Genomic DNA, 19,244 nt, shown 5'->3' with positions numbered 1-19,244 from the left:
GCTAAAGATCTATAATGAAATCATGTGTTCAGAGTTATTTGTATTATATTTTCCCTGTGATTATCAGTTTATTTTTTTAATTTATTTGTTTTTTAAAATATTTAATCGAGAGAGAGAGAGAGAGAGAGAGAGAGAGAGAGGCAGAGACACCGGCAGAGGGAGAAGCAGGCTCCATGCAGGGAGCCCGACGGGGGACTCGATCCTGGGTCTCCAACATCATGGCCCAGGCTGAAGGTGGTGCTAAACCACTGAGCCACCCGGGCTGCCCTGATTATCAGTTTAAAATAAAATTTTCTACTAATCTACTTTTAATAGACTCTTTCTGTAAAATAACTTTTCTGGTAAAATGACTAAAGTAGCCATAATAATTTAAAACTGTCATTATATATATAGTTATAGAGAACTCTAGAACAGTTATATCAGGTAGAAAATATGCATTTAAAAAAATCTTTGTAAAGCTTTAAATTTGTAGCTCTGTTTTCAAATTGATACACTGTTTAAAATTAGAAATGATGAGAAAAATGACATCAAACAATTCCATTTGTAAGCCAAAACAATTGTGTTTGTGAACATTTTAAACAATGCTCTTCTTTTGACTAATGATACAATTCAAGCATTAATCTTTAACAATAGACATAATTGTTGAGGGTACTTTAACTCATTCCTAAGAAATATGGCTAGTGTTATCCTTATTTACACCCAGAATAGTAAGATTTATATTATTTGTGTGTCCTTGGTCTTTGTATTTGAAGAATCCCACTGTGTGTGATATTTTTCTATGTGAATGTGCTCATTGGAAAGGGGAAAAATATTTCTCTTAATAATTGTAATATTTTATATTTCTACTGTGAGACATAACCACATTACATCTTAAGTTCTGGTTAGTTATAAACATCTTGCATTTTAGAATGTAAGTTTAATGGGGACAGGAACTGGGTTTCATGGCTCATTGTATCTCCTAGTACCTTACAAAAGTAACCACTCAAATATTTCATGAATGAATAAATGTGATATTTTGTATTTGAATGAGGTATAATTACCAGTCTCAATAATATAGATGCTTTTTTTTTTTTAAAAGATTTTATTTATTTATTAGAGACAGAGAGAGAGAGGCAGAGACACAGGCAGGGGGAGAAGCAGGCCCCATGCAGGGAGGGAGCCTGACGTGGGACTCGATCCTGGGTCTCTAGGATCAAGCCCCGGGCTGAAGGCGGCGCTGAACTGCTGAGCCACTCAGGCTGCCTAGATGCATCTTTTTGTAGCAGAAGTAACTAATGGAATGGGACTTGGAAAAGATCTTGTCCATATTTACTTGTTAAACCTCAAAATCAGTGTGTCTCAAACTGAATTTCCCATCTTCCCCTTCTCCTCTTGGATTACTTGATTCAGTTAATGGCATAATTATCCTAAATATCAGACTTGAACTCTCCCGTCACTTTAGTCTTTCCTGTCTGTGAGTACATAAACATTCATATATTTGTATGATGTTACTAGTTCTACCGTGTCAGCTTGCTGCTTATATCTTATTTCTCATCCCTTTATTGATACCCTAATTAAGGCCTTCATTACCACTCATATAGCAGTCTTCTAATTGAAGGAATTGAGAATATGCATTTATATATTTTTAAAAAGATTTTGTTTACGAGAGAGAGAGAGGCAGAGACACAGGCAGAGGGAGAAGCAGGCTCCATGCAGGGAGCCCGATGTGGGACTCAATCCGGGGACTCCAGGATCACCCTCTGGGCTTAAGGCGGCGCTAAACTGCTGAGCCACTTGAGCCACCTGAGCCACCCGGGCTGCCTGAATTGAGAATATTTAATGTGGAAAGAGATGATGCAGCGGGAGGGGGTAAAGGTATTGGAGGTCTTTAAATATCTGATGGGTTATCTGATAGATTAGTTTCAGAAGACGCAACCAGCAACAGTTGGAAATGACACAGACCTTTGATTCCGTATGTCTTTTTTTTTTTTAAAGCTTTTATTTATTTATTCATGAGAGACACAGAGGGAGGCAGAGACACAGGAAGAGGGAGAAGCAGGCTCCCTGCAAGGAGCCTGATGTGAGACTCCATCCTGAACCCTGGGATCACACCCTGAACCAAAGGAAATGCTCAACCACTGAACCATCCAGGCATCCCGGTTTTGTATGTCTTTAAAGCAAATGAAGTAGTTTAAAGTTAGCTGGAATAATGTAGCTATATGGATACTCTAGAACAGTTATGTTAGTAAAGAAAAATAGTTTAAAATAGTGTCAGCCTTTTAAACTTACAGCGGTATTTTTAGCTCCCTATAGAGCTTGTTAAGTACTGAACTTCCTGTTTGGAGGTGTTCACTCAGAGACTGGGTGAATGTACTTGGCTAGCATGTTGTAAAGGAGATCTCGCTATTATATGGGTGGTTGAACCCAATTAATGATTAGTGAGTGAGTTTGAACAAGACAGCAGAATAGATTCCTGGGGATGGGAGTGATATTTTTTTCAATCTTTTAAATTTACACATTTTCTTTCACTGCTTGCTTTCACTGTTCACAGGTTAGGAGAGATTACAGATAGATTGGAATGTATTATTTGGGAAAATGATTAAGACATGTTATTAATATTACTACTTACTGGTTACCTAGATAGTTTATAAATTCCCTTTTAATCCTGAGATTCTGACATCTTTCAATTGTTGCTTCTTATAAGCAGACTGCATATTTAACCACTTGCAAAGTTGCATTTTAAAGTATGGAAGCTGGGATCTCTGGGTGGCGCAGCGGTTTAGCGCCTGCCTTTGGCTCAGGGCGCGATCCTGGAGACCCGGGATCGAGTCCCACGTCGGGCTCCCAGTGCATGGAGCCTGCTTCTCCCTCTGCCTGTGTCTCTGCCTCTCTCTCTCTCTCTCTCTCTGTGTGTGTGACAATCGTAAATAAATAAAAAAATTAAAAAAAAAAATAAGGTATGGAAGCTCCAACCATTCATACTTATCTGGGACCCACCAGAGGTTACTTGACATAATTAAAAATTTATTTATCAAACTACAGTAAGTATATGCTTCTTAGAGATAAGATCAGGGAGATCAAGGAATGGTTAAAACAGCCCAGATATCATTAATACTTATTACTATAATTTAAAGTAAATGATTGAAGTAATTTAAGCTCCTTATATCCCATTTAGATTGTTATGATGACGACTTTATAGTCTGTGAACGGGTAATACTCTGTGCTGTACAAATGGAGGTATTGGATTGTAGGACCTTGATAGAAGTCATGTGTGAGGGTAAATGAGAGTAAATAAATGCTCAGTACTTAGTTTCTTCTTTTTAATTTTTAGATTCAAGAGAATAATGCATAAGTAGTAAATTTTATTTGAGTTATCACTATAAAAGTAGCTGTGTATTGATTTAGTGTTTTTAACTGGAGGGTGTGTTCCTGAGGAGTCCTAAGAATGCTTATAATATATATCCTTGAGCAAAAACGATCTTATTAGTCCCTTATTAATCTTTTTGCTATCAGCTCTTTGATCCCTCTTTTAAAACCCAGTTTCTGAATATGTGAGTCCTACCCTTATTATGTTGCTGTTCCTTTGCTCTTTTTATCTTCATCTCTTACTGCCATTTACTTTGCCTAACCCTTAGCTCTGAAAGAGGACAATCCAAATAAATATTTCCAGGGTTCTCCCTTTCTTCGAATTTGTGCTTTTTAAAAGAAATAAACATGCTGGGTTTATAAACAACATTTTTAGACTACAAGTTTAGTGTATGAAGATAGAAAATTGGCAAATATAGGAAAAGAGGGCAAAGAAATGGATATAGTAATTGATGCTTCTGCAGACAAAGAACTGAGATGGAAAGAAATAAAAGCAGAGATGACAGACCAACATATTGAGAGACATTCAAGGTCAGACAAGGGATTAATATTTGTTACTAAAAATGCAAGCAGGTAGAAAAGGTTACAGTAGATGAAAACTTAGAATGGACCTCACAGTTCATTTTATTTGATGGTATAGCTAAAAGCACATAAAAATTCTAAATCAATATCTATATTTCATCTTGCTGCAGAATACCATTTGGAGAAGATGCCTAAGCATACGCAAATCCTGTAAGTCTGCAGTGTTTTTGTCGGTTGTACTGTGTGACTGAGATATATTCTGTAGAATCAGTCCCTAAAGTTCTGTCAGGAGCTTTTACTTGGCTTTAAATTCTCAGTGGATAAAATATTCTTCTATCTATTGCTATATGGGAGAGGCTGATAACCTTCATCTGCCCTTCAAGGACATTGATTTGAGTACCCTTTACATTTATCAGTTTATAATTTATCGACTGTCTTAATGCACAGTTATGGTTAGAAAAGTGACTCTCTAAAAATGACATCTGGGTCTCAATCAATGATTTTCATATCAAATATTGTTGTTCTGCTTTCCAAAAGAACTCTGCTTAATGTTCACTCTGCTTTTCACATCATTAACAGTAAAGTTTAGGAATACACCCCATCTGGTAGCTTTATGTTTACGAAGATAAAGTAAATTAGAGCTTTCTCCTCTTTACTGCTGTTTTTTAATTAAAGTGGATTTGTCAGAATGTAAGCAGTGAGTAGAAATATGGGATTGGTGGATGATAAGATTTATTGTAGTTTGCATTAATAAAGAAAGTCTAAAAAAAAAAAAAAAAGAAAGTCTAGTTGAGGGACACCTGGGTGGCTTAGTGGTTGAGTGTCTGCCTTTGGCTCAGGGCGTGATCCCAGGATTCGGGATCAAGTCCCGCATTGGGCTCCTTGTGGGGGGCCTGATTCTCCCTCTGCCTATGTCTCTGCCTCTCAATCTGTGTCTCTCACAGATAAATAAATAAATAAATAAATAAATAAATAAATAAATAAATAAATAAAATCTTTAAAAAAATGAAGTCTAGTTGAAAAAAGTTACTAATTTCTCTAAAGTTTAGGAAAAAACCATAAATCCCTTCTTAAAAAAAAATATCCCCCCCTTTCTTTTTACCATAAATCCCTTCTTAAACGTGATTGGAAGTTTCAAAGAATGCTATTTTGATGGTTTTCCAGACTAAGGCTCTGACATACATAAACTAAACAAGATTTTGGCATATCAGTTTGCTCACTGGAGCCAAGTATTTAGGATAACAAAAGAGACTGAAAGATACTAGATACACTTGATCTTAACTAAAAGGCCAAGAAGCGATTGAAATATACTAGATAACGGGTAAATCATCATTTTATACCTGAGAGAGAATGAATTTTAATTCATTTTTAAAAAAAAATCAGGAAAGCTTTAGGAAAGGGAAGTTGTGGGTGTGGTTAGTTTAGAATTTTTAATGGGACTACTCTTAAAGTTCATTGTGGTTTCATTTGTGTTTTTTGCTCATTTGTAGTTAAACTCAAAGTACTGTTTGTTTTGCCTTTCCTTGGCTTATCTTATACAAGTATAAAAAAAGACATTTTAAGAGACTGAATGGACTCCATTATTAATTTGTTCCTTTTCCTCTTTCCAAATCTCACTACTATTTTAAGGAGAAACAAAAATTATGAATTAACTAGGGATATCCTCCAAGTTGTTTTATTCAGCCAGGGCTGCCCTAGGCAATTGCATTGAGGAAGTTATGTTTTCTATATGACTAAATAGCTGAATCTGATGTCTTGAAGAACCAGAAGAATAAAACTGTATATCTTAAAAAGGAAAAAGTACTGTCTCAGCATTTTCTATTTCTCAGAGGTTGCTTAGGAATTTTGTAATAGACTGTCCTCTCTGTAGCTTTCTTCATCAAGCAGTTTCAAGCACATTTGTAATTTCCTGTATTCAATTTTTTATCAGACCAATTTTATTTATTTATTTATTTATTTATTTATGATTTTATTTATTTATTTATGATTTTATTTATTTATTCATGATATATATAGAAAGAGGCAGAGACACAGGCAGAGGGAGAAGCAGGCTCCATGCAGGGAGTCCGACGCGGGACTGGATCCCGGGACTCCAGGATTGCGCCCTGGGACAAAGGCAGGCGCTAAACCGCTGAGCCACCCAGGGATCCCCCTGAGCAATTTATTTTTGAATATTATTTTAAAAGAGGTTCAATGTAAACAATTTAAATAAAGCACAAAATATAAAGAAAAGATGACATTTCATCTCTCAGGTCCACATTTATTTATTTATTTATTTATTTATTTATTTTTCTTAGTTCCACCTTTAGCATGGACCTCTAGACCATGTTTTTGTATATTAGTGTAACTGTATGTGTATATATAGTATATATACCTACAGATGGGTAAATTGTATTCATGCTATTCTCTCTTCCTTTTCCTCAAACTGTATAGTTAGTAAACTTTACTTTTTTTAGAGCAGTTTTGGGTTCATAGCATGATTGAGAGACAGAGTTGTTATATACCTCTTCCCCCACAAAACAGAATTTTCCCCACTATCAACATTCTGCCCCAGAGTGGTACACATTTGTTATTGTCAGACCTACACGGACACATCATTATCACTCCAGGTTCATAGTTTACATTAGGGTTCACTTATGGTGTGCATTTTGGAGATTTGGATAAATGTATAATGACATGTATCTACAACTATAATGCTCTAGAGAATAGTTTTATTGCCTAAAAGTCCTCTGTGCTCTGGCTATTCATTCATTACCCACACTGCCTCCATCCCTCACAAACACTGATCTTTTTACTGTTTCTGTAATTTTGCCTTTTCCAGAATATCATACTATTGGAATCATACAGTTTGATAAACAGTGACCTTTTAAGATTGGCTTCTTTCACTTAGTAATACACATTTAGTTTTCCCTAATATCTTTTATGGCTTGATAGCTCATTTCTTTTAAGCATCTGAGTAATAGTCGACTGTCTGGATGTATTACAGTTTATGTATCCAGTCATCTACTGAAGGAAATCTTAGTTGCTTCCAAGTTTTGGTAATTATGAATAGAAGCGCTATAAACATCTGTGTGCAGGTTTCTGTGTGGATTGTTTTTATTTCATTTGGGTAAATACCAAGGACCACAATTGCTGAATAATATGCTGAGAGTATGTTTAGTTTGTGAGAAGCTGCTGAACTGTCTTCCAAAGTAGCTGTAACATTTTACATTCCTATCAGCAATGAATGTGAGTTCTTATTGCTTGATGTCCTTGTCAGCATTTGGTGTTTTGGGTTTTGCCCATTTTAATAGATATGTCGTGATATCTCATTGTTTTAATTAGCTCTCCCTGATAACATATGTGTAACATATTCATGTGCTTATTTGCCATCCTTATATCTTCTTTGGTGAGGTGAGTCTGTTAAGGTTTTTGGCCCATTTTAAACTTAGGTTGTTCATTTTCTTATAGTTAAGTTTTAAACATTCTGGGTATATTTTGGATAGTCCTTTAGCAGATGTGTCTTCTGCAAATATTTTCTCCCAGTCTGTGGCATGTCCTTTCTTTCTCTTGACATTGTCTTTCACAGAGAAGTTTTTAATTTTAATGAAGTCTAGCTCACCAGTTATAAAAAGTCATTGCCATGCTACAGGTCATTTAGGTTTTCTTCCATGTTATCTTCTAGGACTTTTATAGTTTTGTGTTACAATACGTCTATGATCCATTTTGAATTAATTTTTGTGAAGTGTGTATGATCGTTTATCTCCTTTTTTTTTTTTAAGATTTTATTTATTTATCCATGAGAGACAGAGAAAGAGAGATGCAGAGACACAGGCAGAGGGAGAAGCAGGCTTTATGCAGGGAGCCTGATGTGGGACTCAATCCTGGGACTCCAGGATCATGCCCTGGGCTAAAGGCAAGGCGGTAAACCGCTGAGCCACCCAGGGATACCCCTATCTCCTTTCCCCACCCCTCCAGGTGTACATCCAGTTTTCCAGCAACACTTATTGAAAAGACTGTCTTTGCTCTGTTGTATTGCCTTTGTTCCTTTGTCAAAGACCAGTTGACTATATTTATATGGGTCTATTTCTAGGCTCTTTATTCTGTTCCATTGATCTATTTGTCTTCTCTTTTGCCAGTACCAATAATAACGTCTGTCTGATTTTGGTATTAGGGTAATGCTGACCTCATGGAATGAGTTAGGAAATATTCTCTCTGTTTCTGTCTTTTCGAAGGGGGTGTAGAGAATTGGTATAATTTCTTCCTTAAATGTTTGGTAGAATTCAACAGTGCAACCATCTGAACCTGATGCTTTCTTTTTTAGATGTTTATTTATTGTTGATTCAATTTCTGGTCAATAGATATAGGCCTATTTAAATTGTTTATTTCTTGTGTGAGTTTTGGCAAACTGTGTCTTTAAAGGAATTGCATCATTTCATCTAAGTTACCAATTTGCAAGCTTAGAATTGTCCATAATACTCCTTTATTGTCCTTTATTGTCCATGGGATCTGTGGTGATGTCCTGTTTCATTTCTGATTTTAGTCTTTTGTGTCTTCTCTCTTTTTCTTAGCCTTGCTAGAGGCTTATAAATTTCATTGATCTTTTCAAGAACCAGCTTTGATTTTGTTCATTTTTCTCTATAGGTTTCTTTCTTTATGCCTTAATTTTTATTATTTCTTTTTTCCTGCTTACTTGAGGTTTAATTTGCTCTTCTTTTTCTAGTTTCCTAAGTTGGAACTTTAGATTATTGATTTTAGATCTTTCTTCTTTTCTAATGTTTGCACTCAATGCTATTAATTTCCTTGTAAATATTAAGAGAATTTTCTGCATCACAAATTTTAAGTTGCATTCTCATTTTTCATTTAGTTAAAAACATTTCTTAATTTCTCTTGAGGTTTCTTATTTGGCCCTGTGTTATTTGAAGTGTTTTATCTAATTTCCAAGTACTTGGAATATTTCCAGCTAACTTTCTGTTATTGATTTCTTATTTAACTCCATTTTGGTGAGAACAAATATTGTATGATTTCTATTCTTTTAAATTTGTTAAGATGTGTTTTATGGCCCAGAATCTGGTCCATCTTTGTGAATATTCCATGTGAACTTGAGAATAATATGTTATCTGTTTTTGTTGAGTGAAGTAGTCCGTCAATTATGTCCAGTTGATTGGTGGTGCTGTTTAATTCAGCACCGTCTTTACTGATTTTCTGCCTCCTGACCCTTTTTTTCTCTCTGTTAGAGGGGTGTTAAGGTCTCCAACCTTAATAGAGGAATCATCTGTTTCTTCTTACAGTTTTATCAGTTTTACCTCACATATTTTGATGTTTCTTGAATATCTTTTTATGGTAATAAATATAGATCTATGTCATAATACGTGTATAGCATAATTTTGTCATCAGCAGATATTTGTATCTATTAGCACACCAGTTTGCTAGGTGTCAGGATACAGTAGTGAACAAGATATATTCTCTGATTCACGGGCTTTATTATTTGAGAAATAATTATGTAAAATGTTTCTTCAGGCTCCCCCAGGTTCATCTCTTATGATGATGAAAAAATATGAAATTCCTTTAATGTGCATTACTTAGATTTAGTAAGTTTGAAAATATTTTCTTATGTTTATTGGTCTTTTTTTTAGAGTACCTGGATTTTTTTTCTATTTGGGTGTTTTTTCCCTTATTGATTTTGTAGTCCTTTGTATTTTAGAGACATTTACCCTTTTTCTGTGTAATAGATGTTGAATTTTTTCCTAATTGATGAATTATAACTCAACCCAGTTAATGTTCTTTTTATTCTTCCTGTATGAAAGTTTCCATTAAAAAAAAAAAGATTTTATTTATCTATTTGAGAGAGAGAGAGAGCATATGAGCAAGCTAGGAGAACGGCAGAGAGGGAGGGAGAGGGAATCTCAAGCAGATTGCCCTCTGAGCACAGAGCCCGACACAGGGCTCTATCCTGTAACCCTGAGATCAGGACCTGAGCCGAAATCAAAAGTTGGATACAACTGATTGAGCCACCCAGTTGCCCTTTGAAGTTTTCACTTTTATGCAATTACATTTTCCTTTCTGATTTTTAGTTTTGCATTGCCATGCTTAGAAAGTCCTTTTCTACAAGACTGTTAGAATTTTTTAAAATTAATATTTCCTTGTATGTATACATGTGCCAAGTGGGTGCATTTGCATTTAATTCTTTTATTTGTCTAGAATTTGTAATGCACGAGGTAGCTTTATTAAACTGGCTAGCTTATTACTCTAGCACTTTTTTTTTTTTTTTAAAGATTTTACTTATTTATTCATAAGAGACACAGAGAAAGAGAGAGGCAGAGACACAGGCAAAGGGAGAAGCGGCCTGCATGTGGGGAGCCTGACGTGGGACTCAAACCTGGGTCTCCAGGATCACATCCTGGGCTGAAGGTGGTGCTAAACTGCTGAGCCACCAGGGCTGCCCTACTCTAGCACTTTTATTTTTTTATTTTTAAATTAAATTAGCCTTTTTTTTTTTCGGTGATGTGAAATATTCCTTATATCAGGTACTAGAGTCTCACATGTGTTTGGATTTATTTCTATTCTCCCTATTATGTTTTTAGTCTTGTCATCGTTTGCTAACAAATAATAAATTTAAGTATAACTAGACTTTAACTACTCTAGTTTTACAATGTGTTTTAATAGTAAGGCAAATCCTCCCCTCGTTTAAAATTTTTGGTTATTCCCTTTTAAAAAAATTAAAAATTCTATTCTTATTCTTGCATATTTTCTCTAAGTTTAAGTAAGAAAAATACATAAAACACAACTAAAATCCCTTACCCAGATTCATATTTTTTATATGTATATATGAAATATTTTTTCTGAACCATTTGGGAATAAGTTGTACTCATTGTGACTCCTTATGCCTAAATATTACAGTGCAGATTTAGTAAAAATACTACTGTCTGTTGTCTAGATTTATCAATATAAATACCTTTTATAATTTTATTCCTTTTTCTTAGAAGCAGGTACTCCATTTAGCTGTTGTGTCTTTTTAGTTTCCTTTGATGTGAAATGTTTCCATGGCCTTTCTTTGTCTCACATGACACTGACATTTTTGAAGAATATGATTTTCGCTCCCCTTTAAAAATAGATGGTTCCTCATTTGAGGTTTGAGTAGTTTCCCCATGCTAGGTTCAGATTTGCATCTAGGCTGGCCTATTATAATTGTGATGTACTCTTCTCAAGACTTGCCTCTGAAGGCAAAGAATAGCCCAAGGCCGTCTGTTCCACATTGGCAAAGTAATTGTTTAATAGACATTTTTATTGAAGTATAATATACAAAGAGAAAAGTAAACAAATAATAAATGGACAGTTCTGTTTTCATGAAGGGGTTAGACCCATATTTTTACCATGTAGATTATAATAGAACATTAGCACCCATAGCCTACCCTTGTATCTCCTCTTGGTCACTCCTTCCTCTTTTTTTTTTTTTTTAAGATTTTATTTATTTATTCATGAGAGACACAGAGAGAGAGAGGCAGAGAATTAGGCGAGGGAGAAGCAGGCTCCATGCAGGGAGCCTGATGTGGGACTCGATCCTGGGACCCCTGGATCACACCCTGAGTTGAAGGCAGGTGCTCAACCAGTGAGCCACCCAGGCATCCCAGGTCACTCCTTCCTCTTCCCTGAAGGTAATTTCTAATTTGATTTCTAATATCATAGATCAATTTCGCCTATTTTGGAACCTTTAGAAAGGGACTCATATATATTTTGGTGTGTTGGCTTCTTTAGCTCAACATTATGTTTGTAAGATCTATTAACATTGTTGATGTAGTTGTCGTTCATTCTTACTGCTGTATATAATATTCCATTTTTATAAATATACTAGCAGCACTTGGATGGCTTAGTTGGTTGAACAACCAACTCTTGGTTTTGGCTCAGGCCATGATCTCAGGGTGGGGAGACTGAGCCCTTGTTGGCTCAATGTATAGTCTGCTTGAGATTCTCCTTGTCCCTCTCCCTGCTCATGTGCTCTCTCATTTGCTCTCTAAATAAATAAATAAATCTTAAAAATACACAGTACTTCCATTTCACGGTTGATGGATGGTTGAGTTGGTAGTTTGGAGCTGTGAATTATACTACTATTAATAGGTTTATATATACACTTTATTGAACATATGTATGCATTTCTGTTGTGTATAGTCCTAGGAACACAGTTTCTAGGCAAAGGCTATGAATATGTTCACTTTGAATAGCTATTGCCAAACACTTTGGCAAAGTGGCTACATTAAGTTTTAATCACACTGGTGGTGTATGAGTTCCTATTGCTTAACATGTAACACTTGTAATTTATTGACTTTTTAAGATTTAGCCAACCTGGTATATTTGTAACACCGTCTTGTTTCAATAAATGTTTTCCCTATTAAAGACTTTACTTAGGCATATTGGCCATTTGGTCATCCATTTATAAAGTTGTGTCATCCGTTTATAAAACTCCTGTATTTTGTGTATTCTACTTTTTTTTTTTTTTCTGAGATTTTCTCATTGACTTGTGGGAGGCCCTTGAATATTTTCTTTGTATTAACTGAAATGTAATTGACACATAACATACTAGTTTCCGTGTAGAACATTGATTTGATACTTGTATACATTGGGAAATAATCACCACCATAAGTCTAGTTATCTGGTACCATACAAAGTAATGAATTTGTTTTTCTTGTGGTGAGAACTTTTAAGATTTACTCTTAGCAACTTCCAAATATACAATACAATTTTATATTGTATAGCCACCATTGTTGTATATTACATCGCCATTGCTTATTTATTTTATAACGGGAAGTTTGTATCTTTGATCCTGTTCACCCATTTTGCTTACTCCCACGCCCCGCTGCCCCTTTGGCAACCATTTTGTTTTTAAAGGGGAGCCGCAGCGGGAGAGAGAGAAAGAATCTCAAGCAGATTCCCTTCTGAGTGCAGAGCCCGCATCAATCCCATGAACCTGAGATCATGACCTGATCTGAAACCAAGAGTTGGATGCTCAACCGACTGAGCCACCCAAGCATCCTAGTTAGTGGCTTTTTAACAATACAAAAATTAAATTCTAAAACTTACATCTGTTCTTTGTATAAGATTTGAAAAAGGTAGACAATAGTGGTATAAAAATAACCACACACAATTTTATATCCAGAGAAACTTGTCAATTTTTGATATACTTCTAATTTTTTCCCTGCTCCTTCCCCAGCTAGTATCATATAATGCATAAAGTTTTAGATTCTGCATTGTTTCCCCATTATCACAAACTTTCTGGAGACTTTTTTTTTTTTTTAATTGGTTTGAGAGAGAGAGTGTGCAAGTACATACAAGTGGAGGGAAGAGCAAAGGGAGAAGGAGAGAGGAATCTTAAGCAGACTCCACACTGAGCATGGAGCCTGATGCAGGGCTCAATCTCATGACTCTGATATTATGACCTGTGCAGAAATCAAGAGTCAGACACTTAACCAACTGAGCCAACCAGGCACCCCTCAGGAGACATTATTAATGGATCTATCAATTAATCATGTAGATGCACATTTTAATAAACCTCCTTGCTTTTCTAAATTTTGTTAAATTATGCAATTTTCTGGAGGAAAGTTTTTTATTCTAGTTGTCAGTGAAAAAAATTCCAGTTGATAGAATTTTACAGCTTATAAAAACGCTAAGTGATATATCAATTTAATCAGTTCACTGATTCATTTAATAAACATATTTTGAGACCAGTCACATGCCAAGCAGAGCTTAAGGACATTCAAAAAGTTGACCATCTAGTGTAAGAGTAAGAAGATTACAATACAGTGTGATGAATGCCATGATAGAGGAGGACAAAGAATCCTATGGGAGCTAAGAGCACGGCCATCTATTTTAGTTTGAGGTATGGAGGGGGTTAGAAATCTTACAAGTCTGACCAGAAGAGATGAAACTTAAGCTGGGTCTTAGGAACTCATGATAACAAGGTAGTCAAAAAGTAAGGGTGAGCAGGAAGGCCTTCTAGGTGGAGGAAACAGCACATGCAAAGACATGGAAGCATGTCCAGTTTAGGAAGCTTTAATATTAATATTAAAAGTGGCTTCAGTGTATGGTACATGTGAAGGAGTAGTAAGAGAGGAAGCTAAGTAAGAGGGCAGATATAATTTCTTGAAGGGCCTTGAATATTCTCAAGGCTAAGGGTGTAAACATAAATAAGGCAAAGTCCTTGAGGAACATCTTTGTAGCTCTAATTCTCATTCTCCGTATTATGTAGCATTCTAAGGTGTAATTTGTTCCTCTTTCAGATTACATTACACATCTCAACTTTCTCTCAAATCAGTTATAAAACAAGTACTTATAAGCTACATTTATTCTTAAAGTAAGAAAACATTTTCTGTTGTAGATTTAAGCCATTCTTTTTTTAAAAAAGATTTATTTATTTAAAAGAGAGAGAAAGGGAGCAAGGATAGGGGGAGAGGGAGAGAGAGAATCTCCAATACGTTGGAGAATGTCATCAGTTCTCCAATAGCTCTTGCTCACACCTCACCTTTAAGCTCCAGATCTATATATCCAACTGCCTAGTTGGCTTCTCTAGAATACCTCTAGAATGTAAGCTCCATGAGAGCTTTTACACTACTTTTGTCCTAAGCCATATCTGCATTTCCTTGAACAGTGTCTGGGAGTACTTTATTAAATAATTAAATAAATGAATGATTCTTTAATGTATCTCTCAGAGCATCTCAAACTACATACAAGTCAAATTCATGATCTTCTCTAACCTGACCTTCTTCTGATGCTCCCTGTTTCAATGGTTGGTACCTTTTATTTAGTTTCACAAGCCAGGAACATTGGTGTATCTGGCATATCTATCTTTCTTGCCTTCCATATTCATTTAATCATCAAGACATTGAATTTTTGACACACTTCCTTATATGTCTGTTTTTCTCACTTTCTGTTGCTCCATTCCAAGCTATTATCATCTCTCTTGTAGTCCTGTACAGTACTAATAAACTCTAATTGTGTACTCTCGTCCTTTTTAATCTATTCTTTGTGCTGCTATGGGAGGCAAACCCACAGATCAGATTCTAATATTCCTGTTAGAAACCAATTGTTCTTAGGATAAGCAACAAAATTCTTAGCATGGTGTACAAGGCCGTGTGTGCTGTAGCCCATGTTAAACCTATGGCTATATCTTAAGCTCCCTTTTTTCTCTGTTCTAGTCACATTGGCTTTTAAAATTTTTCCAGTGGACCATGCTTTCTCCTGCTTCAATTGTATAATTAGTAGCTTTTAGTACATATTATAAAATTGAATGTGTACTGTTAGAGAAATAAATGTATCAATACTTTTGAGTAGATATTTATAATACCTAAAAGGGAAATGTTCTGTGCAGTATTCTTGAAAAGTAAACTGTGTGAATTATTGCAAATAAGCACAAGCATTCTAAGGTGTAATTTGTTCCTCTTTCAGATTACATTACACATCTCAACTTTCCCTCAAATCAGTTATAAAACAAGTACTTAAAAGCTACATTTATTCTTAAAGTAAGAAAACATTTTCTGTTGTAGATTTAAGCCATTCTTTTTTACAAAAAGATTTATTTATTTAAAAGAGAGAGAGAAAGGGATAGGGGGAGAGGGAGAGAGAGAATCTCCAGCAGACTTTCTGCTGAGTACAAAGCCCAGTGTAGGGCTTGATTTAAGGACTTGGAGATCATGACCTGAGCTGAAATAAGGAATCCCTTGCCTAGCTAAGCCACCTATGTGCCCCTAAACCATTCTGTTTTTTAAAAAGATGCTGCAGGGGGTGCCTAGGTGGCTCAGTCATTAAGCGTCTGCTTTCAGCTCAGGTCACAGGGTCCTGGGATCGAGCCTCACATTTGGCTCCCTGCTCATTGCAGAGCCTACTTCTCCCTACCCCTCTGTACCTCCCCCTGTTTGTGCTTGCCCTCTCTCTCTATCTCTGTCAAATAAATAAATAAAATCTTAAAAAAAAAATGCTGCAGTATTGAGGTAGGAAGGAAAGGTAGGAAATGCCTTAAAATGATAGTAGTGACTTAATAGTTTAAGTGGAATCCTCCATTCTGAAGATAGTTACCGTTTCTTACAAGATTTAAAACCATCTTCTCTCATTACAAATAAAACAATTCTTGAATAGTCTCACAAGCACTAAAGCTGAGTTGGTTGGTTTTTTTTTTAATTTTTTTTTTTAAATTTTTATTTATTTATGATAGTCACAGAGAGAGAGAGGGGGGCAGAGACACAGGCAGAGGGAGAAGCAGGCACCGGGAGCCTGATGTGGGATTCGATCCCAGGTCTCCAGGATCGCGCCCTGGGCCAAAGGCAGGCGCCAAACCGCTGCGCCACCCAGGGATCCCCTGAGTTGGTTTACTAAGCTGATATGTTGTTCTTAATTGTGAGTACTTGGAGGAGATTGTTGTTTGGTTTTGTGTGGTATTTGGTATTTATTTTTTTGTAATTATTTATAGAATAAATTATATTCTGTTATGTAAAATGAAAAATTGGTTTGCCCATTTGCAGTTTAAATTGTACTTAATCACAAGTAAAACTTCAGCAGTATTGCCATATAATATATACTCATTACTTATTTTTCTTTAATAATTTTTCTTTTAGTCAGTACAAAAGATTTAACTTTACAGAAGAATGCAATCAAGTAATGGCTTTTTCCTTAGAATTTGAATATGGAGGCCACAGGAACAGATGAAGTTGACAAGCTAAAAACTAAATTTATATCTGCTTGGAACAACATGAAATATAGTAAGTATTATTTAAAAACTGTATAGATCCAAAGAAACATTTGAAGATGTATATCATTTGCCTTAAGTCACAATTGCTTAAGTTTCTCTTTCAATGAATAATTTCTATAAGAATGTAGATAAGCATATATCCTGAAGAAAGAGCCAAATATCATCATAAGCATTGTCTAGAAACTCAGGCATACTATGTGGGTCCATTTTTCTTTAAACATTCAGAAGCAGATGGAATTTATTTAAGTGATGTTAACACCTCGGTTTTTCAAACTCAGTTTCAGGCAACTTCATATATAAACTAGGGGAAGCAAGCAAAAATAGACCTTTGAACACACAAAGCAGAGTTCACACTCTAATGATACCTATGAATTTCTTTTAGGAGTACTCCTAGACCTTTATTTTTAACCTAGTTATTCTTGGTTTGCAAGCAAATCCAGTAAGGATCATAAGGTGGTTTTGAAACCCACTTTGGACTAGAAACAAATTGGAGATGAAGAAAGTTTCAAAAATGGAGAAATACTTAGCAGAATCAGCTGCAGCAGGAAGAAGTTCATATCCATACAATAGGAAAGATAACATTTAGCAAAACCCCTTTATAATGCAAATTCAGGTAAAATATAATTGACAGTGGCTCCTGGTTCACTGGAAGGCATGGACAGCAAGCTCTTTAGATGGTTATAACTTGGTAATAATGAGACATTGCATTTTGAAAACTCTGAACATTGATTTTTAAAAAATTGAGATATAATTTACATACTAAAGAATGTACCCTTTTATGATTCAGTGGTTTTTTGTATATTTACAAGACTGTACAACCATCATCACCCCCAAAGCAACCTTATACCCATTCATAGCTACTCCCTATTCTTCCCCACCTCTCTCTATTGTCCATTATACAATGTCGCCACCCATGTGCCCCATCCATTTTTTTATTAGAGCCATTCTAGTGGGTGTGAGTATGTTGCTGAGTTTGATTTGCATTACCTTGATGAATAATGATGTTAAGCATTTTTTATATACTTATTGGCTATTTGTATATATTATTATTATTTTTTTAAGATTTTACTTATTTATTCATGAGAGACACAGAAAGAGAGAGGCAAAGACACAGGCAGAGGGAGAAGCAGGCTGCATGCAGGGAGCCCGATGTGAGACTCGATCTGGGAAGTCCAGGATCATGCCCTGAGCCAAAGGCAGGCACTAAACTGCTGAGCCACCCAGGGATTCCCTTGGTGTTGTATTTTATTAGCTCTAACTGTTATTTTGTGAATTGTTATTTAACCTATTATTTACATTTGTGTTGTTTTCAATATCTAGATATTTTAAGTGTCCATAGTAAAATTATGACAATCTCTAATCTCAAAGGAACAGATTAGATTGTTCAGGGTAACTAAGTATTCTAGATAGCTTCAAGTTATGGAGTAGTATTTTTGTTTGATTTTATTGGTGAAAATCATTGTAAAATGTCTTATGTATTTTTATTGGTGAAAATCATTGTAAAATGTTTTATGTATTTTCCTTGCTTAGAGTTTGTATAGTATGTGTGGTGTAGAAAGGACTAACACTGACTGAACACTGATTAGCACACTAGCATTTTGTAGATAATTTATGTACCTTATCATTTAAATCTCATATCTTTCTGAGTTTTTTTTTTTAAATTTTTTGTAATTAGAAAACTGAGATTAAGTGACATATCCATGGTCATATCTAGGTCATAACTCTTGAACTGGTCATAACTCTTGAAACTGGTATTCAAATCCAGCCTCCCTTGTTCCTCAGTCTTGCTGTTTTCTGAATACAGTGGAACATAAGTTAGGATTGTTTTCATCAATTTTAATATTATAAAATGATGAAGATGGAACTAGAAATGGCATAGCATTTAAGATTTAAAAGGCTGTGGACCTTACTTTCTTGTAAAACTTTCATTTTTGCTTTCTTCTCCCCTCCCCCCTTTTATTTCCATGACTTTATGAGGTATATAAACTGGACTACCCTTTTAAAATAGTAATAAGTAAACCATCCTTTTTTTTTTTAACCATCCTTTTTCTGCATGTTTTTGATCCTCCAGAAAATCATTACCATCTGTTATTTCTATGTTCTTTGGCTTGTTTACATCTTTTAAAGACTTGTGATTTTCAATTTGCTGACTTAAGGGACTATAGGTTTTGTAATATTCTGTTTATGGTAGTTGGTCTCCAAAGATGGTCCTTAGTAAGGATCTTTAATCATATCTTGTGTTGTCTCTTTTCTCATTGAATCTGGGTTGGCCTGTGCTTTATATTAGCTGATAGAATGAGATAGAAATGAGGCTGTGTCAATTCTATGTCTGGCCATTAAGAGGCAACTTCTACTTGCTCTGTTTTGGAGCTCTGAACTGTTATGTAACGAACTTAGGTACTCAGCTGGAGAAATCACATGGAGAGGCCACATGAAGAAGAAAGGCCCTGAGACTACATAGGAGAGAAAGCAGCAGCCAATGCAGTGTCTCAACTGAGTCTCTCCATCTGATTTTTACTACATTAGAGACTCTAAGCAAGACCAGCAGGAGAACTTGAGCCCAGTCAACCCACAGAACTGTGTGATAGAAGGAAAAAAGTTGTTTCAAATTAAGTTGTGAATTGGTTTGTTAAACAGGAACAAATAATTGAGACACTGTTCCAGT

The 19,244-nt window shown here is 35.4% G+C and overlaps 1 protein-coding gene across 9 annotated transcripts in view; it reads left to right on the top strand.

Annotated features, from left to right (window-relative positions):
* Positions 1–19,244, top strand: part of ATG4C (autophagy related 4C cysteine peptidase) — a 160,454-nt gene that overhangs the window by 85,931 nt on the left and 55,279 nt on the right. For 8 of the 9 annotated variants that reach the window (XM_035717108.2, XM_025427901.3, XM_049109540.1 and 5 more), the window contains exon 2: positions 16,446–16,589. In XM_035717108.2, coding sequence (XP_035573001.1) covers positions 16,514–16,589 — 76 coding nt within the window. In that variant the 5' untranslated portion in view covers positions 16,446–16,513. Of the gene's footprint in view, positions 1–11,345; positions 11,502–16,445; positions 16,590–19,244 lie in introns of those variants that run through there. The other variant, XM_049109539.1, reaches the window with a different exon arrangement.

This window comes from Canis lupus, chromosome 5 (genome assembly GCF_003254725.2).
Source record: "Canis lupus dingo isolate Sandy chromosome 5, ASM325472v2, whole genome shotgun sequence".
In the NCBI taxonomy this organism is placed as follows: domain Eukaryota; kingdom Metazoa; phylum Chordata; class Mammalia; order Carnivora; family Canidae; genus Canis; species Canis lupus.
This window is presented reverse-complemented; position numbering and strand designations above follow the sequence as displayed.